The following is a 25,294-nucleotide window of genomic DNA, read 5'->3' as shown; positions in this document are numbered from 1 at the left end:
ATGCCTTCCTTGAGTAAACCAAAGAATGGTTAGTGGGAAGATGGTCAGCTCTTACTCTGAGACCCGTTTAGCCTCACTTTACCTTCATTGCAGGTGTGACGTTCATTGCAACACTATTATAAGACTGAACTACAAAGTAACTATCAACTTATTTTGAGCATTAAGGAAGAGCAGGTTCAGCTGCAAGCAGCCTGTGCACCTCTGTTCCAAGGGCTCATGCACTGTGAGGTGTAGGTGTGGTGCTCAAGGTACTTTTCACTTGTGTGTCATGCTGCTTTTACATAGCACAATGCTTGCATTCTTAATTTAAGACTTTTTTTCCTTTGTTTTATGAAGGCCCCCACTGTCATCTACTTAAGCTGTTATTAACTAGCAGATAATTGCATCTAACAAGATGTTTAGGAGTCATAGGGGAGGAAAACAAGATTCCAATTTTTACATGATTGACTGCAGAACTTAAACACTCACTGAAACTTCTTAGTTTCCGTTTTCCCTTTACTGTGTGTTAGACTAGGACTTAAGTATAGTACACATAGTCACTGGTGTAACCCTTAGCTGCCTTGTCTTTGCCTCTTTCCTTGGAGTGTATTGAGCTGCAATACAACCTAGAATTTATGTGGGCAATCAGATAATCCTACTGAGCTGTCCTTTTTCAGTTATGTATTTTTATTCTTTTGACTGAAATTTCCTGTGAGTTATTATCCGTAGGATATAACTAATCAGTTTTAAACATTTACATTCTTCCACTTAAGTCTTTTTGCTGCCTGCATCATGGAAATGTACCTTGGAACTGGGTTCAGACAGTGTTTTCTCTTGTCACTGCCAGTACATAAGGAATATTTCAGGGGTTTTAATAACCACATTATGAAACAGAGTAATTGGGGTTAGAAATTACAGTATGTGGCTTTGCTTCTACCACCCAAGGTTTCTCCTTGTTGTACAGGCATTTTGAAGTGCACTGTTTTAGTTTTCCACAGATGCAGATAAAGAACTTGCAGCCATCAGAAAACAGTCATTTCATCTCATTATATATAAACTTGTTCAGCCCTCATTTTACTGGTGAATTACTCTTCCAAATCTACTTCCAACTTGGTTATTCCTTGTTCCTTTATGCTGGTAGTACTCTTTTCCCCACTGAAGAAGGCTTGCTAATGTGTGCAGTTGTTAGGAGTCTTCAGTGGTCAAGTTTGTACAAATTAAAACCATTTCCTTCCTGGCTCCCCTTCATCTCATTCATGCTCAGCCCATTTGTTCAGAGAAAACCTTGCTGACAGAATTGCCCTTTTCTCCCACTCTTCAGGACTGCGTCACTTGTTCTTCAGCTGATGTCAACCTTTCATCTATCAGCACTTGAGCTTTCCACTCTTGTTTTTACCTATCGGTAGAGATAGAACTCTGCTGTTTTCATTGCTTCTATTTGTGACTTTGACAACCTCTCTTTTCCTCTGTAAAAACCTTACTACAGCATCGTATCTATTTCTGGCTTTGAACGTGATGGGATTATCCATGTGAGCAGGAAGATTTGTGCTAATAAATATTGGTAAGGATGAAATGATCATCCGTACAGATCAGATTCTTAAAGGATTAGGTTTTAATTCAACATTTAAAACAATCAGAACTCTCCAGCTCTCAACCAGAAGTTCTGATGTCAGTGAAAACACCAGGAGGTGTTTGGTTGTCTGCTGGGCCAGAGTTTCATACTCAGATTATGTGACAAAAAATGCCATAGAATGATGGTAAGGCATTTGAGCATTAAACAGGTTGATGCACTTTCTTGAAAAGCAGAATGCTGACTTTTTCCAGTAGTCCCATCACCTTTTGTAGACCATGTTCATTTATTCTGTCTTAAAATACCTTTCTCTTATGGGTTCCCTTTATGGACCGCACAGAAAGGAAATAACAAATTTAAATAGCTTTGTTTTCTGCATCGGTAAAAATGATTTTCTGTTACAACCTATTTAATTGTGGCTCTTTTCTTTGACATTAAAACAGGCTGCTTATTGTTTCAGTCCAATTTCTTTGAACTCTATAATGCATTTTTGCCTTCCTTAAATTTGCTATTGAAATGTGGGTGCTCTGGGGGGAAACCAGAATGCTGGAACTGAAATTGGTAGGAAAACAAAACTCAAGGCTGAATTTCTTATTTTGTTATTTATATGAAGTACATACAGGATTAACCCTATGGGAAAAAGATAGAAGCTGGTTGATTGACTAAAATTCACACAGCTCCTATGCATCCGTGAGTAGTTTTATTAACACCTTTATGTTTCTGGAAGGTAGCAGTTCTTGAGTTGATGGAGCTTCTTTTTATCTCCTAAGTATAGAATCACCAAAGTTGGAAAAGACCCACAGGGTCACCCAGTCCAGTCTTTTAAAATTCAGTGAGTTCCCTTCTGGCTTTCCATGAAATGGGAGTTGGGCTCTGAGAATTCTCATTGCAATCAGTGTAAGAATTCTCTACTCTGTTAGTCATGTTTTTTAAAATCAAGCATTCACCTCACTTCATTTTTTCTTAAATATTAAGATGCGTACTGTTTTTATTGTGCCTGGAGGAAGGTGAAGATTAAGACTGATCATAGGACTTCAATGGATCTGATTACAGTGCAAATAGAATGTCTTGTTCAGGGCATCCTGTGGTCCTTCTCCTTGAATGCATATCCAGACTGATCATCAGTCCCGCCTGCATATCAGAAGATGACATTTACCATCTCTGTTTGTGTGGTTGTTTCCTTTTAGCTCTAAGAGGATGTGGGTGACTAGGGGTGTATCTGCCTGCTGTGTGCATCTTTAGTGCTTCAGGTTTCAGATGTGACTTGGCTTGCTGAAGTTGAAACAGACTTTTGGAGGTTGTGTGGTCCAGTGCAGCACTCATAGGATGTCAACCTAGATGAGTCTGGTCAAGGACTTCATCTTACCTGTGAGCATATGTGTTTTGTAGTATCTTGGGTTTCCCCTTCACTCTTTAATCACCATCGTAGCAAAACTTTTTCACTACAATCTAATCTTAATTGAATTTTTTTCCCCAACTGTTTGTGTGTCACATCTCATCCTGTCACTGTGCTCACTTGAAATGTTTCAGCCTGTATTCTCCACGTTCAGGCCGCATGGAGTGCAACTAGAATCTCTGCCCTTGATCCATTGCAGGCAACAATCTTCTTGTAAACTTAATGATGATGCATGTACCAAGAAAGTTTCATCTGCAGTTCTGCACTTGAAAAACAAACTGGGTGAATCCATTGAAATATATCAGTCTCTGGCTGTGTCATCTGTGCTCAAGAAACGGAAATAAGGAGGTTTAAAATTTCAGAGCCAAAAAACACTCAAAATACATTTGAATGTACCTGCTTTACTATTTAATTTTAGCTATCTACTAGAAATCATTGTAGGTGGAGATGTCAAAATAGAAAAAGTAAGAAATACATAACAGCAGTGTCTCAATGTGTAACTCATCTGGCAATGTGATATGTTGACTCATTGGTTTTATCCCAGGGTTTGGAAGAATGGAACTGTGTGCTGTCTAGCTGTAACATGACATCACGTACTGTTGAGCTTGTAAAACAGCAAATACTGCCTGAGCTTCCTGATTTACTGCCAGTGATATTCTCAGCCTATTGTGCTATGGACGAACCGCCCCAAATCTTATTTCTCATGTCTTCTGATCTTATTTCTGTACCTGTTCCCATTTGTTCTTCTCTGCTAAGCCTTGCTTTCCCGACTTGGCTCTGCTGTAATGCTGCCAGACACCATCTGAAGCATTTGTTACTCCGGCAGTTCTCTGATAAAGGCAGAACAGAGTGTTTGGGTAAGCCTGCTAGACCATTCACATAGCTTCACAAATGGGGTTTAGTTTCATGTCTTCAATCTATCCAATGCAGTGCAGTGCTCACAGTGGGATGTATTGTCCATTGTTTCATACTGCTCAGATATTTAAAGTTATTTATGTGTGCGCGTATGTAAGACAAACTGTGAAGGAATTCTGTTAACATCTTCTGAAATGTAGTTTATTCCCTGTTAACCTAGGGGAAGAAATAAATGGAAAGATATTAAATTAAGCTCAGAAATAAGTTTTCTGGAAGTTAAGCAGTTGAGTTATTTATAAATTTATTGGATATTTAAAACACCAGCCTGGAGCTCTGGGCACTGCGAAATAGCTCGAAAACACCAATTTCTTGGTTAAATATTCAACATCCAACTCATAATAGAATTTTTGCAAGTTTACAGCTTAACAGGAAATTGACAATGCTGATAGATGTGTTCCCTCCTGCCACAGAACCTTGCATGAAGCCTGATGCTAGAAACCCCCAAGCACTGGTCAGTCAAGTCCACCTCTTATTTCTGTGAAATATGAGGTTGCTATCTATTCATACCTCTCCAATGTACCAGAGATATTGTGACATAGCAGTTTCCTTGCCCTGCAGATTTCTGCTGCCCCTGTGCTGAGCAGTCACAAAGCCCTCTGCTTCTGTCCTGTGAGAGTTATGCAGTCACCTTCCCCATCTTCATCCCAGGGCACGTTACATGCAGTCTTAATGCTCTCTTCAAGTAGGGTGAGTTTTGTGTCCGGATCTCAGTGGGAACTTGTTGAGTACTGTCAGCACTCATATATCAGATGTCACTAAGAGAAAATGAAAATACACCAAGCTGACCTCTAAAAGGCAGGAAACCATCCTGATGTGTCTGCGCTTTCTGAAAACCTTGTTCCTTGCAGAATCCCAAGTGTTACATTTCTTTCTTCCTGACACAAACACTTCAAATTTAAGAGTTGTCTTCTCTTTACAATGATGGGAATAATGACCTAAGCTATAAATCATATTGTAAAGCTGATCTTTTGTACTGCTGGAGGATGTGTGAAGTATAGAGCTAATGAAACTGGTCTTTAGGGTTCCGTAGTTTGCTGGTGCTAGGGGGACTGAACTGAAATACATTGCTACACTTGCTTGAATTCATCCAGAACTGCTGTAGATCAAAGCCTTTCTTGTGTGCATGTGCGTGTACATATGATTAACATAGCATTGTATCAGAACGATTAGCTGTGTCACAGTACAAGAGAGGGACCTAGAATGCCTTATTCTGAGGTTGTCTGCCCCTGCAGTCCTTTATCGCATTGCTGTGAAACATGATTCCCTCTTGCCAATTTTTTCCTGTTAGGCCCAGGTCTTCCTCAGTTCTTTCTTGTAAGAAAAGCTGTCACAGTTTTGTTTATTTGAAGAAATGCCCTTATCACATTTCCTACCTTACAGAGACTTTCTGCAAGTATCTGCCACAGTGTGTCCTTTATGCATTGATTGCAGATAGATTTCTTTCTGTGCTTGTCCTATACTTTGTCTTCTCCCCCATCGCTATGTGCATGTCGCTATGACTTCTGCATCAGAGTTGTGGTGAAAAGCCTGTTTCACAACTTGGGCTGTCATCCCTCGTGGTCTGGTTTAAAAAAAAAAAAGTATTGTCTTAGGGTGCATGTCATGTTTCTTCCATGCTTAATGTTTAGAACACTGGAAAGATGCAGAAAAGATGATCCATGATGTACAGTGGCAGTATTTATTTATTCAGTTGGAATTAGCTTTGCTGAACCTTCGTATGTAAAGCAACCAGCCCCCACAATCATTTGACAGTTTGAATGCAGACAGCTTTAGAGACCTCTACTTGCAAGATTGAGTTAGTAACTTTTTTGCTGTCTCTAGATACCAATCTAAGGTGTAAACCCAGAGTATTTTATTTATTTGCATATCTGAGGGTGAAGCAAAATGAGTTTGGAAGTTGGTTTGTGTTAGATAGTCCTATTCTTTCTGTGGAAGCATGGTCCTTCAGGGAATGTAAGAAAATGAGCATCAATAGAAAACAGTTACGGAACTATAGGTATTTCAGCTGGAATTCAAAGAGCTGAATGTGTTTGGGTCTGAATAGCACTGCTGCATCACTGATTAGCTCCTTTCTCATCTCTGCTCTCCCAGGCTACAAACTGTGGTAGGTGAGCAACGTGTGTTGTGTGCTCATCTGCTCTCTGACTGCTTCTGAAAGGTGTGGGAGTAGTTCTCATTTCTGTGAGTAAATTCTGCCATCTGGTGATTGCTGATGTGGTGATTGTGGAACCTGGGGTTATTGCTTTGAAGGAGTTGGGCCCTTGGAAAGAACTGTGGTCTCTTTGCTTGTTCTCCTTTTTCCGTTGATGAGCACTTTGTTGCACATTATTCTGTGTTTAGTGATTTTATTTTGGACGTGCTTTACACAGTAGAGCCACCTGTGAAAACAGAGGCCTTGGGGTGAGTCCTGCTGGTCTGTTTCAACTGGTTCTGTGTTCCCAGTGTATATTTATTTTATCTTTTTATTTATGTGAATGCATCTATGTCTGTGTACTGCAGCACAGTAGCTCACAGTCTTGTAATCTTACAGTTAAAACATGCTGCATCTGCCTCTTCCTTTCTATCTCCTGTTCCTCTTTGATTCTACACACACATTAGCAGAAGCTGTGACAGTGAGAGGTGAGCACAAAGAAAGCCTGGTTCTGGCTGACTTCTGCTCTGCCCGGGCTGTGCTCATTTGTGGTGTTTCTTTATTGGGAAAGATGCAAGGAGATGGAAACTCAGGAAAGTTGCAGTGTCATTTGTCTAACCTCAGGACAACTCTTTCATCTAGCAAGCCAGGGAACAGATGTTAATTATCTGTCAAGGGCAGCTGAACCGAGTGGTAAAACAGACCCTGTCTTTTGGTGGGTTGCTCATGTCTGTAGGTTGTGTTTGCCACTCAGCCTACTGCTGTGGTTGGTCTCAGCTCCAGGCTCTACCATGGCAAGCAGCGGGCAAAGGTTGTGGGGTTTCAGGCCTGTGTCAGCGTACTTGGTGCCACGGGTGATTTAGTAGCTGCTTTGGATGAGTGCTTCTTGAGTGGTTTTCATTGCCATGGTGTAAATAGCTTTTTGTAGGGTATATTGCAAGTAGAAAAAGGAAAATGTTTCCAGCATGTCTTTAAAGTCAAATGTAATCATAAAATTTAGTGAGATCTAAAAGCCTTAGCAAAAAACCCCAACATTTGCGAGTTGGAATACTATTTTGAAAGAAATCTGTTTGAAATAAATTTGGGGAGGGGGTGGGTGAGAATGGAAGGAACTGAACGTCATGTCGCCATGCTGTTTGAAACGTGTAGTGTGTGATAAGCGGCCATGAAACCAGTGGAGCTCTATGGCTCGAACACACACTGACCAAGTGGGACATGTGGCACCGTCCTTAGAGCTGCCTGTTCAAAATGTCACAGATGAAGTTTCTGATTTGCTGCTAATGCATGCAGAAAGAGTAAAATGGATCTTCTTGCAAACAAAAGTAAGAAAATGACATTTAAAATGGGAAGTCCCTAAGGGAAAAGCTATCTGTGCTGTTTAGAGGGATGTGTCTCAGCAGGGTTTCCAGTTTTGAGTATTATAATAACTCTCTCGATGTTCTCAGGGCTTCTAAACTAGGTCAGTGCATCGACTGGGGGGGAAGGAGTGAAAAAGGCAGGGTAGTATTGCTGTCTGTGGCTAAGAGTCCTGGTGAAAAATGTGCATGAATTACAGACCTGCATTGTAGGTGTGAAGAAACAAATTAATTCTCTGGTGGTTTGGTTAGGATGAGAGATAACGGCCGTAAGTTGCGTCAGGGAAGGTTCAGGTTGGATATTAGGAAATGCTTCTCCTGTGTAAGAGTGGTAGTGCAGTGACACAGCCACCCAAGGTGTGGAGGGGGTAACTTTCGAGCTGTTCCAGAGCAGTGGAGATGTGGCACTGAGGGATGTGGGCAGTGGGCATGGTGGGGTGGTGTTGGAATGGGTGAATTTAGATGTGTCTTTAATGCTTCTATGATCTGGAAAATGGCAAGGCAAATTCACTCACATGGTCAGTGTAAAATGGAACACTTAAGTGTATGGAGAAGTGCATACCGACAGAAGAAAGAGCAAAATGGGGTGCAGTGTGGTTTTTGAACAGTCAGCTGGTGCTTGTCGAAGCGGGGCAAGCAGGCTGTCAGCTGAGGAGCAGGGAGAAGCTGCTCAATGGCTGCAGACACTAATGCAATAAATCCTGCACTTTTTCCCTTCTGGGTTCAGAGAGGCTTGCGTTGATGATGGGCATGCATTTGAAGGGAAGGCCTTCACTAAGTTTTTAGGGTAGCATAATTTTATGATTTTGAATAAGAAGAGAAAAGGTAAGCAGAGGGTACCTACAGCTGTGCAAAGGAGAGTTTGCTTTGGTGCAGCTGCAGCAGCATCGAGGGAAGAAACCTGTCAATTCCAAGCAGTGACTTCTGAAGAATCCCCCAAACCATTCTGGTTGTATGGTATCTCTGCAGGGCCCTCATAAAAATTAGATATGCTTAAGCTTGTCTCACTTCCTTTGGAAAGAGTGTTGAACTGTGAGTAACAAGGCATAGGAACAGGAAAAAAGAGAGCTTTCCCATGGCGGTGCTGCAAAGAAGATGGCAGCTTGCAGTGTGCCATGCAGGCAAGTGGAGCTCTGCAGCTCCAAGCTGCTGCAGGTGAACTTGCAGGGGATGGTGGCTGCAGGAATGGGGGCCATTACTGGGGACATTGCCAGAGCTGCTGCTGCTGCAGTCTGTGTACTTTGGGAGGTTTTCTGCATTTCTTTTGCTTGTGGTCGTTTAATTAATAGTGTGCATTAGTTATAGTGAGGGAGTTTATGGAGGAGTGAATTAGTGCTTCATTTACATTAAAGAACAACATGATTGATGTGCTAATTACATGGATACTTGTTCTCAGTATTCTATGTAAGTATATCCAAATATGAAGGCCAGCTGCAATTGCAAGCTCTGGTAATGTGTATACAGCAGTAGGGCAAGGCATTATTTTTCAGGTTCAGCAGATGAATTTCTGATGGTATGCAGCTCAGGCAAGAAGGTGGAGCCTTTAGGTTGGATATTAGGGAGCTGGGAATAGAAGCCTGTAAGTGTATAGTGTTGTGTTGGTACCTTTGCACAGGTGATAGAAGGGCACAGGGCAGTAGTTAAGTTTAAGGGTGTAATTAATCCTTCTGACACCAAAATAAATTGCCGTTGTTTGTTGTTAACTCTGCTTTGTGGAGTGAATTTTCTACATAAAGTTTTGTGTACAGCTTAAATGTTGGGCTTCATTAGCATCACAACTTGCAGCATCATACAGGATTCAATGGTGTTTTAAAACACCAGTGATACTCCTCTTCTGTATCTCCTCAGAAAGCCTTATTCTTCCAAATTTACTCATGTTGAGCCCTTGAATTCGTACAGAGCCCAAATTCCTCCCCATCTTCTGTGTGTGGGAGTAGGTTTTAAATAGAGTATTATAAAGCTGTGCTTTCATACACCCGTGCACACTCAAACGTGCAATTTATTTATTAGTTTTAATGGAGATTTTAGGTGTGGTTTAACAGGCTGTAGTATTTTGGCACAGCTGCCTTCAGTGTTCTCTTACTCGTACTCAAACTGTTAAGGCTTTACATTTATTTGTGCAGGTTTCCAAAGGTAGAATAAACGTGACCAGTTACTTCAGAAGCTTTAAAAACAGTTTGAAGTAGATGTTTCTATAAATCCCGGTTTTATTACTGTAAGTGCAGTTACTTTGTGGAATTAGGACGTGGGGCATTGTTTCCTGCTGCTGGTGGCACACAGCTGATCAGTGGCATTTACAAGGGGAGCACGTGAAGGAGCTGTTTGCATAGCACTTCCTGCCGAAATACTAAGCCCAAATTGTCATGAATTTCAGTGGTATTTTTTTCCCTTCTACACGATTGTCTGTACAAGTTGCACTGAATGAATAGAGCGTTTCTGTCTGTGACCTTAGTTCTGAGGGCCTGGCAGTAGGGATTTGAGCGTGAACGCTGCAGATCTGCATGTTACATGCAAAGCAGTGCTGTATGTTGGTATGTAAACAGCTCAACAGTTGCAAGGACCTGAGAGAAAACTGTCCCAAGGCAAGCATGATGACACAGTCCTGTTGCTCTCCTAGGAAGCCTACCTCTTGCTCACCATGGGACTGATGGAGACAAATGGGAACTGTCTTAGGAGCAACCATATCTCAGGACAGATGTGTGTGGAAGCTTGTGATACAGGACAGATGTCCTGTTGCTCTGTAGGCATGGCTCTGTACCTGCTCCATTTTCAAAGCACAGGATGAGTTTTGCAGCTCTACATCCGGGCTTGCTATGTTCCTTTGGATCACTTTGTTGTAAGCTGGGGAAAAAGTAGCTCAGCATCTCTTGGCGTTACAAAGTTCCTCTATACGTAAACTGCTGCGCAGTGCACAGTGCCAAACCATACAGCTGTGCGGGATGGAGCTCTGTGCCAGTCACCTTTACTTGATGTGCTGAACTTGAGCGTCGGCGCAGCTTGCTTGCTGACTGACACTCCACTTCCATCTCTCTGTAGCTGTTTTGTAAGGGATTTTTGTCTGTACGGGTGCCAGTTCAAGATGGAGAGTTAAAGCTTTTTGCCTTCAGATTGCTTCCCTTTGTACTCCACATGGTAGGGGAAATCATGAAGTTGCTCTTAGATGACCACAGCTTTATATGTAGTGGTTTCAGTAATTTCATCAGCTGCTTTTACTTTTGATGCTTTTGCCCAGCGAGTATTAGTTTAAAAAAAAAAAAAAAAAAAAAAAAAGTCATGCTCCTTGCCAAAAACTTAGGGGATTTTTCATTAGAAAATGAAACAATATAAAAATCGAAGTGACTTGAAGTTTTCTGGCAAATTAAAGCGATTAATGCTAGCATAGTTCGTATTAATCCCTGAGTAACTGATGATTTAAGTTCCTGTTTATGTGTAACAGTAGAGCAGAACTTATTCTAATCTCTAATCTACTTTAAAATGCTTACATCAGAAGCATTATTTAGTGCTTTCAGAATCTCAACATGTTGCTACTGTGTATAAAACTAAACTTAATCCAAGATGTGCCTCATTAGTTTTCTCACTATGCGGAGTATAAAATTTGCCAGCATTGGTCTTTAAACAGTATTTTGCTCTTCTACAATTACCATACTGATGATTTTTTTTCCCCCTTGTGACAAATAGATTACAGAGTTCTGTTGTTTCTCTCTGCTTCCTAGCAATTCTTAAATAACACTGAGCTTGCCATAGGTTGGGGTGGGCTGTGCATTGGTCTGCAATGTATGTTGATGAAGAGTCAAGGATATCATTTATATGTTATGATTAATATAAGTGATAGAGCTGGATTTGTGTACTTGGTCAGCTGGTTAGGGTATTGTGTGAAGCTGATAAAAGAGCTTTGCTTAGCCTGATTTTTATTTAGTACAAAACAATTAGTTTTAGTCTACAAGGTTTTCTGATATTTTCAGTTCTGAGGAATCTGGGTCTGCCCTTCAGAAATGTTCAGCATGTTCATTCTGGAAATGCTATAGAGGTGTCGCTCATAGGTGCTGCTGAGAATATAGCCTCATCAGTGATTGAACAGGCAGTCAATGGTATCTTAATATTTTACTCAGAAGGACTCTCTAGAGCAGCTGCTGGCACGTAGTGTCCCAATTCCTGTTCGCTAAATATCCAGTATCTCAGTAAAATATGCAGCAATGCAGATGTACCTTACTGCTAATAGAAACCTTTGCTTTCAGGTTGAGCTTCATCAAGTCTTGCTGCTATGAGCATGATTTTTTCCTAAGTGGTGCACAGGATGCAGTGTCCTGTGTCTTAACAGCTTCTTCTCAGCCATGCTTATTTTTTTTTTAACAGGAAAACATTATTGTGCCACCTATCCTATAGGTCTGGTCTCATCTCTCTTCATTCATTGGCATCATAATGATGCACTGCTCTTTACATGCAGAAAACCTAGTTGGTTTTTTGTATTTTTTGGTAGTGTTTGATCAGATTCTGATAGATCCTTAGCAATCTGCAGGCTAGTGTTTGTCTGCTAACCCAGATCCAGGAATCTCTTTTTCTCTTGTAAACAGATGTGTGGCACTGTACATGCATCACCTAATGTGGTGATGGCAAAATAGAAATGAGGCTTTCTTAGCTCTTTTATCACTGGGATGTAGGATGCTAAACACTTTTAAAAAGTCATAGAATTCTATAAACTGATTTGTAAATGGGGAGTTTCTTTCCATTGATGACTTGGTCTCCCAGCAGTCCATCTTTCTTACTCTTTTTCATGCTCCAGAAGCAGGGCTGTGCTGAATACTTAACAAGTTTATATCTGTTCCTTTTCATTAATGCACAGTGAAGGTGGTGGTCTTTTGAGACTGATCTTTATCCTTCATTATAGCTCAGTTTGAAATGAATCAAGAGCCATTTGGAAGTAGGATAAATGCTGACCCTTAAGGTAAGTATTGCTATAAAATTGCAGTTGTTGAAAACAAGTAATCATTTCAGCCACTGGTATGTTTTTACTCTTACAGCACAGTATATAAACACTGTCTATGCAGGAGTCTCACTTTTGGATGTTAACCTTTAGACAACTGCAGCTAGCATAATGGTTATGATGAGGGCTAGAAAGTGTCCTTGAATCCTGCGTGCTGCAGTGTTAAAGGGGGTTGCTCCTAGCAGGCTGGCTGCTGGGCTGACGACCTGGCACAGCAGAAGATTTAGGCTGTTAGGACTGTCCTAAGATTTAGAACCACTTCCAAATGTGTAGCCGAGGGCTGCAGATGGTAGTGGAATGCTAAGGTGGAAAGCTGTAATTTGGTATCCCATCACTTTTATTTGGATTGGACTTGAGAAAAGGCATTTGTTCTAAATAGGTTTGACTTGCAGGTGTGTTTCATAGATGCTGGCATTCAAAAGAATCCCATTTTGAGCAGTGAGAACTTCTTGCTAATGAGGTGATGGTCTGCAACTGGACTGTAGTGCTCCCATATATGTAAGAGTGACTCATGCTTAACAGCAGTCATTTTTAACTATACGTGCACATTTGTGAGCTTTGAATTCTTCCATCAACTTCTTGTCATGGATCTTAAAAACTAAAAATGTACAGGGTCTGGTAGGTAGTTTGGTACATCTCAGAGGGTATAGAGAACTGTGTGACATTGAGAGTCTCGTGAGAATTATTATTCTATGTGAGGTCATCATCATATGAAGTATTATCAGGTATTTGTACTCAGTACAACAATGCTGAGATGCTCATGGTGTAAACGGAGTTTGGCTGATAGAAAGATGGGAAAACAGCCATGCCTCTTGCTACACCTGGGAGGGGAAGCATGCCACTGTGTAAGCAATGGGGAGTTTCTGGCCTGTGTTGTTGATAGATTTCTAAATGATATGCTGGAGTCCAGCTGGAGTAATGTTCTAATTGCTCTGCTGCTTTGCTGCTTGCATGTATGGGCAGTAAATATGAATGCAAAGGATGTTTTGGGCTGTGGTCACCATGAGCTAAATAAATACAGGATCCAGAAGGACGTTGGAAAGTAGTGAGCAGCAGTGTTAGGGCTCTGTATACTTATGGAATTATATCTGGGCTTGCCTAGGACACTGCTGGGCTGCATGTCTTGTGACACAGCCATCACGGAGAGATGGCTGATTTTTAAGGGTTACAGATCAGTGCTGAGGAGCAAACGGTTCCTTTGTTCAGGGTACTGCAGTGGGAGGTTTCTCTGGCTAAGCAGGGAGCTGCTTAATTAACTGGAATGTGAGAGGGCAGGATATGGGAAGTAGGAGTAGTAGAAATTTTGACAGGAAATGTAAAAACGTTTCCTGGGGGCTCAGTGACAAAATCAAGAAAGCCAACCTCAGCTGGAGCTAAAATGGAGATGCATTGTTGATGACAAAAGGCAGTCCAGTGGTCGATAATAGGAAAAAAGCTGAAAAACTCTTAAGTCTCTATGGCTAAGTCTGCTCCAAAGGCCCCTGTGTATCATCTTGGCTTAGGAAGGAGGGGAATAACCAGCAGTGGGGGGTTACAGAATTGAACCATAGAATCACTAGGGTTGGAAAAGACCTCCAAAATCCAGTCCAACCATCCACCTACCATCAGTATTTCCCCATTAAACCACGTCCTGCGGTACAACATCTGCATGTTTATTGAACACCTCTAGGGAAGGTCACTCCAGTCCCTCCCTGTGAGCAGCCTATTCCAGTGCTTCACCACTCTAGTGGGGGAGAAATTTTTCTGAATGTCCTCTTCTGGTTTCCAATGTGGACAGAAGATACTTAAATCATGTCCTACATCATTACAACCATTACAGTGCTTGCATGTCATGCATTTTCAAAGGTTTTGCTCACTAGGATGTCTTTTCCTTTTTCCAAGAGATGATACATAATGCCAATTGATGGTTTGGTTATCATAAAATATAGTATCATTTTTTGCTCAAGTCATCCTAAATGTCTCAGGTGTTCTTAACCTCACTTTGTAGTTAATCCGTAAATATTAATCCATAGGATGTTTATGCAATTATCTAATGCAATCCATCAGTCGCTAAGTCTATAGCTGTTGAAGTTGGGTATTCTCTCTTTGATAGTAAAACTGTGTATTATGTGCCGCTGGAGAAGAAGCTGGCCAGATTTTCAATTTCAGTTCCCTCCCCCAAAGAAGATTATTAACTATTGCAACAGTTTAGCAAGGCAAATGTTGGCTTCTCTTGCACTTAAGGTTTTTAAATATTTATTGTGCATATTTCCACCAGGTGAGTTTTAGTGCAAACCAGTGGTATGGAATGGGTGCAAGAACTTGTTGGCTGAACTCCAGTCTTTGTTTCGTTCTGAGAATTTCCTTGGGAAATCAGTTCTGTTCAGTGTTTTCATTAGCAGTGAGAGTGATGGAATACAGAATAGCTTATAAAATATGCAGATGACATCAAGTTAAGAGAGGATGCAAATAACTTTCTTTATCAGATCAGAATTCAGCATAAGCTTGACAAATTGGCCAGGTTTCATCAGCAAGATGAAATTCAATGAAATGCATGTGATACGCTGAGGAAAAAAGAATTCAGATACACTAATGTAAAATGGAATATGTGCTGAGAGAAAACAGGAAACTTAGACCTTAATGTCCTGTTTCTGGAAGCTAGGGGAAGGTACCTGTGTGAAGGGGGTGTGATTTTACCACGTTAGGCTTAATGAGGCTTAAGCTTGCATGTTTTGTCTGTTTTTGGTCTTGACTTTCTTAAAGTTCAGTGAACTAGATGAATTAGTGAACTGAGTTCAAGAGGTTAGTAGCAACCATCTGATAAAGGAGAAGAGAAGAAGTAAGGAAATCAGTGTAATTTACATTCAGAGAGGCGAGCATTCAGAGCACTTTTTAAAAGAATCCTTGCCCTCCTCCAAACACTTAAACATGTTATATAGAATATCATTTTAAAGGAGAACTTAGGCAGGTGTTTATTGGGTGAATCTATGCAATCCATCCTAAATGTGAGCTGGAATATGTCAGCTGATATATCTGTAATTCCGTGCAGGGTTCCAGAGTAGAACAAATAGCTTGGAAAGCTTCTCTCTTGAAATGTCACAGAACAAATCAAATGGCTTGCTTTGATGGGAAAACTGTGCAGATAAGTGTGAGGGGCTCTGCAGCTCTTCTGGGGTCTGCAGCTTCCATTTTAGGGGCTAGAGAGTTACTGTGGTCCTTTCTGATCCCAGCATCCATTTCTTTCTCATACATATATGTCCGATTACAAATATTATCAGAGTTCAGAGCATGATTTTTGTGCATCAGAATTGTTTCTTGGTACTGGATGCAAGTGGAGTCCTTATTGTGAAAAAACTATTTACTTATGCGACTTTCTCTCCTCGAGAGTTCCCATTAATTCTGTTGCTGGAAGCATTCTTCTGCATTGTTGTGGTACTGAAACAGAGCATAGAGTGTATTCTTCCCTGCTTTGGAAGTTTGTTTGAAGGAAACACGGGAGGAAAGTGACCTTGAAAAGTTAATGCATTTGTTTCTTATTAATTTAGAAAAGTGAGCTGACACTTTAATGCTCTAATTGCAAATTATATTTATAAATATTTTCTCCAGCAACCTTGATAATTTAATAGAATTTACCAACTGGTAAGTTTCGAATAGTATTCATTCTAAACTCTTATATACCACAACACTGCTCCTAATCATCTGTGAAAAAGCTGCCATGCAACAGGAGCCTGGGAATTGCTAACAGTAATGATGAAAACTAATTCAAACCAGGCCACAGATAGGAGCTTTTGAGAAAGCAGTCTGCATCTTTTTAAGTTGGTCAGGCTAAAATTGCCTTTTAGAAAAGCAGTTTGCCTTTCATTACAAGGGAGGACAAGCTATTATCCCAGTACCCCACAAGCACAGGTCAAAAACAGGCAACAATTAGGTATTGAGTAGGAAAAGATTTATGCAAGTTTGCCTGCTTTGTCTTGGTGTAAAACAAAAAATATATATAGGCTCTCGTTGAAGGTTGGCCTATGATGTGATCTGAGTCGGGGAGTTGTCATGTGAGGTGAAATCTCTTTCAGAACTGGATTCAAGACCACACAGACCTGGGGGAAGCCGATTTCAGTACTATTTTAAATGCTTTAATTTTATGCTGCTGACAGTACCAACCATGGTTTAAATCATTCCTGGCAAGGGGGTATAGTTCTCATTCCCCGCTGGAGTCACTGGTGGAAGATGTTTTCATTGCCCCTAGTTTTTTGCTGCTCTCATTCTCTTTCTTTTGGTTTAAATACTTCTTGCAGTGCATCAGGTACCTGGTAAGTTGACTCAGCTTGGAAAATGAATTCAGATGCATATAAAATGAGAACTTGTGAACTCAGAGTGACCCATGGATTAGTTTGTTGTTGCTCTGTGTTGGTTTTCTTTTAAACATCTAGTCTTGGAGAATTATCTCTAAACCATGTGATCTCTGTCCATTGTTCTATGCCCAACTTTGTCGTCACCTGAATGGTAGGGCAGTGGGTATTAGAAAGAAAAACAAAACTGAGATCAGCACAGTGATAATAAACTGCAGTCTGAACAGTAGCTTTCACTGTAGTAAGGTTGCCTGAATCGCTCACTGCTTTGGTTTAAGGCAGGTTAGAAATGCAGTTTCTGTAGTGTGTAGCAGCCAATGTTGTAGACGAAGTGACTTCTTGGGCCAGCAGTAATTATCAACAACCTTGTAAGCAAAAGGAAGGAATGAATAAACGGAGATTCTCCAGGAAGCAATTTAGATTCATGCCTGTTGTTATTTACAAGCAATTCTAGATAAGAGGCTTCATGTTGGGTTGCTGAGGTTTGCAGTACATGAGTATATAACAACACAGACGATTTGTGTGTTATCATATAGGTTTAAGGAAAATTTTCTTTCTGTGACGTGATTATGGGCTCTATCTTGAAAAGGATTATGTATGTTTTTAAGCTAATATGCTGTGAAATGATCAGGACTCCTGGCAGTGCATAATTCAAGAATGTGCATCTATCTTCAAAGGCCTGAAACCTAAATAAAACACAGGCAAATCAACATGATAGTTTTGAATTTTTCGAGGATGTGATGTAGGGCTAAGCTTAGCTGTTAAGAAGATAATGATTTTAGAGTGGCCCAGCATGTCCGTAATCAAATCTAATGCAGTAAAGCCTAGGTAGGTTAGAAATAGTCAGGAAGCTAATACAAATTAGTGGGTTTTGATGATAGCAGACACAGCAGATAAAGTGATCAAGCACGGAGCATCACAAAATAAGCTCTACTGATTTATCACTGCAACCATGTCTGTATCTGTGAGTGATAATGATGCGTTCAGTACAATTATTTGTGCAGGCTTTGTGTGCTGTGTGGTGTTCATTTTTATGAAGTTTTTTTTTCTTAAGAGGAGAGTTGATTTAGGCAAATTAGAAAGCATGTGAATTGATGCTTTTCTACAAGAATATGTATGTTTGTAGCTAAGATTGAAGATTTTGTGTGCACAATGATGAAAATAAGTACACGGGATAGCATTTTAAATTATTAAGTCTTAAGACTAGAATTATTAAGTCTTATGGCCTTTTAGAAACGTGGGTTGAAGTTTCTGTATGGCTGTTTTCTAATTATTGTCTCACGGCTTGCTGGGCAGGCAAGACAGATGAAACAAGGAATGGTAAGGTCCCAGCAATGGCTGTTGCTCCCAATCCCTGTGTCATAGAAGCTTGGGAAGCAGACAGGACTGAGATTTTTAAACAAGACTGTGAATGAGATCAGTCACAGACTGCATTTACATCAACGAATCAAAAGGTACAAGCTCTGTGCTATGGGTGCTTTCTCCTACTTACATTTTCTCTATAGTTTGTTTCATCCTTTTTTCTTTTTTTTTCCCTTTTCAGTTCTTTTCTCTTTTGAAAGCTTTCTTCCCATTTGGTTACAAAGAGACATTTTAAGACCTCAAACAGAAATGCAAAGCCTTTCATTTATGCTCCCCTTGCACAATAAGCCCCTGAATTAAATGTCAGGGTTACAATTATTGCTCAAGTACGCTGTCAGGTGAGACCAGATAACTCAAGCCAAGATGCAAAGGTGGTAGAAATAACTGTACTAGTGAGATGTGGTTCAAAGAAAACAAATGAGGGCAAAGTGTAATGGTTATAATGGCTGATGAGGCTTCTGTGGTGTGTCTGCTGGGTGATGTGGCTGAGGGCCAGACCACATCCAGCTTCTTGCTTGCTCAGCAGGGCAGGAGGAGCAGATAGGCTAGAAACTTTACACTGAGGACCAGATTTTGACAGGAAATTGAGTGTGAGAGTCATTTTGATATATCCCTACTACAGCAATGCGATTAGGTGCATGCATGTGAAGAGGAACTTTGATTTCAGTAAAACAGTTCCTAAAATTTAAGCACATGTCGTTTTGCTTTGAGGCCTTAATGAATAGCCATCCTCTTGAATTCAGTGCATGTGATATTCTTGCCTTCAAAGCCTGCTCTGCTTTTCCATTCCAGCATGCCTGGAGAGCTTAATGGTAGAGGTAGAGAGATCTGCATTTCCCCAGGTTTCCATTACAAGGCTGGGTTTTGAGCCATTGTTAATTTCACCAGGGTGTTGCTCCTCAGACAGACATTTTCTGTGTTAATTTTAGTGTTCTGGACTCCTGCTGCTACTGTGGTCTCCTGAGATCTTGTACGCTAGAATTGCTGAATATCCAGTAATTTTTTTGGTGACCTATTCTAGCCTCTGAAATTATTTTTGAAAAATAGCTGATTTTTTTTTTTTTCCTCATGCTTTTGCGTCCTGCATCTGTGAAATTGGGGTTAACTGCAGTTATTTCTTAGAAGTGGGCTGAGGTGGTGCTTTTATTAAGTTGATGATTGCCCTTCAGGTGTGAGTGCTGCTTTGCGCATTGAATGAGCTGGGACTCCAAAGGAGCTTTGCTACTGTAGGTACCTCAGGCATCAACCAGTCTGGTCTGCCTGGGTAATAGGTGCAAGGTGTTCTAAGAACTTTACGAGTAGCCTAATGATGGCAGGTAGCCGTCAGTTCCACTGCTGCAGAGATCTTATTGCCAGAAAGCTTTCCTTATCATCAGACATCTCCCTTCCCCGGTGCAATGTAGTTATTGTTGGTGTTAAAGCAAGCACACAGTTCAGGTTGTGCAGGCAGCTTAACACTTTGTAACCAGCAGATTGATTTTGTATACATGGAGTGATCAAATGCAGTAGGTATTGAGACTGAAAGTGTTTTGCATCTTGAAGATAGCATATTTTTATGTATTACTCCAAATAAATTAGAATAATTGATGATTGTTTTGAAAGCGAATTACTGGGAGCGCTATATATCCCTGATGGCAAGTGCTGAAGAAATGAGAATAGTTTATAATGCCAGACTGAGTTGTGTAAATGTTGGTACATATACCCTGAACAGCAGCAAATCTTTAGTTTCTTTTTCTTGACTGAGTCTTTTCTCATCCCACTTCCATCCCCAAGAAGGAGAAAACCAATGTTTCTGTCATGCGTGTTCCTTTATTGATTTTCATTGCAATCTACCCAAAGTCACCTGTGCTGGAAATAATTAGAGCCTGTGAACAGAGATGAAGCAAAAATCTATAGAGTGCTGCATTGCCAGAAATGAAGACAAGGATGCCTAATTAACGTTGCGTACAGAACTCTCTTTGGATGAATGGGCTTCCCTTTCTCAGAAGCTGAGCAACAGCAGTTATGTCATATGCCTGCTGTTAATTAAGTAGTGTGCACTGTGTCCCTACAAAATTGGCGTGGAGGAAAAATAGAAGTTGGACAGCAACTTTTATAAGAGTATTGCAATTAAAAGTCTGTGAAATATATTCCTGTGGGCTTTGTTGTGATGACCAGAAATTTTCTTCCACATGAAATACACTTGATGGATCATCTTTAAGTTCTCCAGAATTTTCTTATCACTAGTTAAGTTTAGGCTTTTCAAAAACTGGACTGGAAATGTGTTGGGAGGGTGGAGGAAAGGAGAAGTGTTCCTAGGAGATGAAGCAGGGTGCCTGGCAGCACAGCTCGTATTGATGGGCAGCTGCAGGATTCAGCTCTGTTCAGAAAGCAAGGATGGATCCAAAGGAAGCCATTGTGTCAACTGTCCTTTGAATAAACTGTGAGAGATTACATGGTAATTTAATAGAAGTTGTATAATGCATCTACAAAGGCAACTATTTAGGAAAGAGAAAGAACTGATAGAAAGTCTTAATAAGCATGCACTAAACTAACACAAAATATCTTAAGGGAAGAATCGGAGACTGAGAGATGGAGGTTTTTCTATCTGACTTATCTGAAATAGTTTACAAGAACTTTAGCTAATCAATGCAGTGCTTATATACGGTGCACTACTGTGTGCATGCCAATAAAGGTTCTACTTAATGCAACCTGTTTTGATGTTTCAGAGCCTAAGGAAAGAGTAGATGTAGTCCTGATGGGTTTATCTTTTATAGATATCCCACTCATTTTTCTGGAAAGTGGGATCTTCTTTTTGGCACTTCATGGCCTGCGTGTGTTCCAGAAAGCATCACTGTGTCAGGATTTTTGGTGTATCAGAGGTCCCTGATTGTAGGGGAATTCTGGGAGAGTAGTTCTCATCCATTTGCAAGCCACTGGCATGCCTTTTCAAGCTTTTAATTTCTCTTCTTTTATCTCTCTTCCCTCCTTGCCCTCCTACCTATCTGTTATGGCCAATCCAAATGTTACAGCTGCTCTCTGTGCATCTCTGGAGAATTTAAATAACATCATTCCCTCCTCCTCTTTTCTCCCTGTGAATGCAAAGGAAGTTATTTAGGTCAAGACAAAAACCACTTTTTTTCCTCTCCCAGAAATCAGAGACTGAGTAAAACCCAGATATCTTGTTCCAACAGATGAATCCAAGTGTTGAATTTGTAGGAATCTTCCTAGACTGTGTCTCAAACTGCAGGAACAGATGTGCTAGTTGACATAAGTGTGTTTTTGGCATCAGTTGGACAGAGGGAATCGTGTTTCCCCATATAGCAGAAGCTGCAGTTCTGGTTTAGGAATTCTATGAAATAATGACAGTGCAGGAGGATGATCCTGCTTTAAAAAAGATATTTTTATAATAGAGTAATTGTGTGCCTTTTATGACCTCTGTTTTTTTCCCATTTGTCTGCTTGGCATCTTCTCTCTCTATTCTGGTACTGTTTCATAAGCGTTTCTCTCTGAAAACTGTCAGCTCTGGTGCACAACTGAAATAGGTGCATGCACAGGTTCTGATTCCTTTCTCCCTCATTGCATTTTAATTCTGAACTCCAGATTAAGTTATTTAAATAATACTGGGACTTCATTCAGCTCCTAGGCACTTTTTGATGTTCGACAAATGGTAAAGCATAACAATAATTTAAATCAAACAAACAAATCTATATGAAATATGCACTTGTTACCTTTCCAACAGATTTATTTTCTTCTCCAGATCCATTTTGGGCTGTGCTACATTTGCCAAATCAAAAATAAACCAAGTTTGCAGTATAGGGACGTGATAAGTATGTGATTTCCATTATGTACCAGTGTGCTGTATAATACAAAATGGAAAACATGTTTACATGATTTGAGTATAGAGTTGAAATGGATTTTCTGACCGTAGCCTAATCCCAGTGAATTGGTGCTAAAGTGATGGCAGAGCCGGTAGCTACTGGACTGCGATTTGAGCTACTTCTCTGTGCTATAAGACTTCAGACCTGTGGGGACAGTGGAGAAAACAGTCCTTTTGTCCTTATTCACTTCAACTGTCAGCAGCAGGCTGAGAAGCCGGTACTACTGAAATTATTGTGAGTGGGAAATGGTGATTCGCACTGGTTGTGCTTGTTGATGTGTTGGGTTTTTCTAAAAACAGAGTGCTTAGAAACATATATTCAATCCTGGAACTTCAGGAGGGTGTGGAAACAACTCTGGTTTCATAGATGTCAGTCATGTTCTGCTCTTTTCATCAGTAGAAGCAGAAACTCATCTACATAGCATGTATTTTAAATTCTGATTGTGATAGAGAGCATCACGTTGTTTATTTAGTCCATCCAGAAGCAGTCACGTTTAGATGTTGCTGAAATGATACTGATACAGAATATGACCTGCCTCTCTTTTGTTTTGCAGCTTGGCTTCACATCCTCTGAAAGACATGGTAGTCACTGGCAGTGATGACCACCTCTGGAAAATGTGGGCTTTAGCTGGTGGGAGCATCATCATGGTGGGTGAAGGTCACACTGATTGGGTTTCGGGCTGCTGCTTCCATCCAAGGTTAGTGCAAACAGTCCCCATAATGAGCACTAATCTCTTCTGGGGAGTGCTTGTTTGCTCTTTCTTTTCTCACTGGCCTGCTTTGATGACTTTCTATTCTCAGTGTAACCCTGCTCTCTCTGCTGAATTTCCAAACATGTAGATAAGTGTTCCTCTGGCTTTCGCTGTGTTGACTTAACATTGATTGCTTTTAGTATTATGTACGTCTTAAACCTAGTTCACGTGCCAGTGCACGTAATGAGTAATAAGCTTTTAGATCAAGTTGACCACATATTCCTTGTGGTTGTGCATTTTATCAAACATGTTTCCATCATTAAAAATGCTGAAAATTTGTTTTCCTGTATCATTTGTCACGTGACTGGATGAATCCTAGCTTAACCTGGAGAATAAGAGCATGAGCTTTTCTCCTTTTTTTATACAGAATCAAAGCTGAATTAATAACCTGAATGTGGATACTAAGAAACAGATATTTAGGGTGCGGTGGTCCTTGGAAATAAGCCAGAAGTTTAGTACATTTCTTGATTGTTCTGAAGAAAATAGTGCTTTCCTACTGTAAGAAAATGTTTCTTGCTTTAAGACTGAGTCTCTGCATATTGAAATGATTTTGCTTAACATTTTTGAGGCTGCAGTTGTGATAGAGTTTATTACTGTTAACGAGGTGAGTATCCTATAAGAGGAGTATTACTAAGCATCTAACCTCCTATTTTCATTGTATTTATTAATCTGTATTATTTCATTCCTTCATGAGAAGGAAAAGAATCCTATTTAACTTCGTAATTCCTCACTATTTTTGATACTGTATTGAGTTAAATGTGTGTGCTGTCCTCCAAACACTCTAAAATCCTACCTGTCAAAACCTCAGGAACCTGGAGTAATGTTTCCTGGGTCAGATTTTAAGCCCATCTGCTTTACATTCGCACCCTTTCCTCTGGTGAAACATAGTTCCTTTTCATAAGACACTCATGTTTCACGATATTCTATTTCATGTGTCTACCCTTAGAAGCAGTCTCATGGAATTGAAAGGGAGGAGTGATACATGACTTCAAAATCCCTTATAGTTCAGATGGGAAGAGGAGAGAAATGAAGTCTCACCTTCTTATGTTAAGACCATAGGAAAAATTTTCCCAGTACGGTGACAAGTTGCACCAAGTTTGTGAGCATGCTGGACATCCTAAGACTAACTTTTAGCTGAACAGAACATTGCCTTGCTTCTTACCAGTTATGAATATAAAACTCATCATAGGGAAAGAAAAGGAAATACAATTAGAAGAGCATGTTATCATTTATAAAGCTGCTGGGCATGCTAATCAGATTTCGATAATGCATTGTTACCATGACGCCCGCTGACTCAAAGTCTCAAAACTGTTTTCTCATTAGTCTTTGACCGGAATACAGTCCTTTCAATAGACTTTCCTATTTCTCATTCAATTATTGAAATTAAAATGAGTTGAGGTACATCATTATTCACTTGCAGTATAAATTGACTCCTGCTGAATGCTCTGGAGTGATTCAAAAGCAGTGCTTCTACAATATTGTCTTATGTTACTGGAGAAAATATATAATGTGACAGAAGGCATTTAATCATACTTTTTTTTTCTCCCTCCTGTACATCAGGTATTCCAGAAATGAAAATAACGAAGTAGAAATGGAAAGTTCTCAGGAAAGTTTTGAGGAATCAAATATCGATAGCCTCGTATTATTTCTGTTTCAAATATTCAGTAGGATGTTCATCCAGGAGTTGAAAACTATTTCTGTCTGGGTTGTTTAATTGTGATATGGAAGTATGGGTTAAGTTCCTTCACTTTTACATTCTTCCATTGTTGTCCTCTAATTTTTATTTTCTATGTCTATAAAATCAGGTTCAGACCAATCTCCACCTTTAGGTATTCTGTATGTAGTGGGTAGATGAGACCACATGATGTGTTGGATCTCTTGTCTATATGTTGTGTTGTTACACTGTGCCTGATGCTTTTCCATCTGTAAAAAGAATCTGTTCCCTATAGGTTCTTTCTGCATGGTGGTGGTTCCCAGGGCACTGGAGCAGGAACAGACAGGCTCCATGTGTGCAAGGAGAGCAGAACATCAGTTGTGACGCTCTGCAGATCTGAGTGCAGAATTTTGCCTTGAGCTTTTCAAATAAAAGTAGAACTTCAAACAGGTCCAGTCATCAACAGAGTTCAGTAGCTGGATGGAGGGAGGAGAACAGTGCTTCCTCTTTGAAGGTTGGATGGCAACTGGTCAAACTTCAAAAACAAACACACTTTTGACTCCAGTCTGGCTGAATGGTACTTTGTAGATGAATTAGCTGTTATAAGTGCCCGCCACTGCTGTAAACTATCACAGGAATTATGCTACTGCTATAGGGGTATTTTCCATCTTTTATGAAGGAGAGAGGGAGCCTGAATGACTGCTGCCACAGCCATCCATGTGAACTTGTTAGCTGAAGAGCTATGCAGTCTGCCTATAGACATCAGCTGGACTGAGTTGTTTGGGGTAGTAGGTGAAAGCTGCATCTGCTGAGAGTTTCCAACAAATAGGATAGGGATGTTTTTGCTATACCTTCGAGAACTTCAGTCTGATTGCACTAAGATATTTCAGGGCATGTACTGGATTTACTTACCTTCATCACTACCATTCCTGAATGGCTGGAAAATTAAGCTTTGTGGTATAGCGGTGATGTGTTAATGTCCTAGAAAGTTCTGGTGAACTGTAGAGCACTATAT

At 40.3% G+C, this 25,294-nt stretch overlaps 1 protein-coding gene across 1 annotated transcript in view; it reads left to right on the top strand.

Moving 5' to 3' along the window:
* SPAG16 (sperm associated antigen 16) overlaps positions 1 to 25,294 on the top strand; it is a 339,824-nt gene that overhangs the window by 155,941 nt on the left and 158,589 nt on the right. The window contains exon 11 of the mRNA XM_015867952.3: positions 22,428 to 22,571. Within this exon, the coding sequence (XP_015723438.2) occupies positions 22,428 to 22,571 (144 nt within the window). The remainder of the gene's footprint in view (positions 1 to 22,427; positions 22,572 to 25,294) is intronic.

This window comes from Coturnix japonica, chromosome 7 (genome assembly GCF_054131305.1).
Source record: "Coturnix japonica strain WE chromosome 7, WE-NBRP24, whole genome shotgun sequence".
Lineage (NCBI taxonomy): Eukaryota > Metazoa > Chordata > Aves > Galliformes > Phasianidae > Coturnix > Coturnix japonica.
This window is presented reverse-complemented; position numbering and strand designations above follow the sequence as displayed.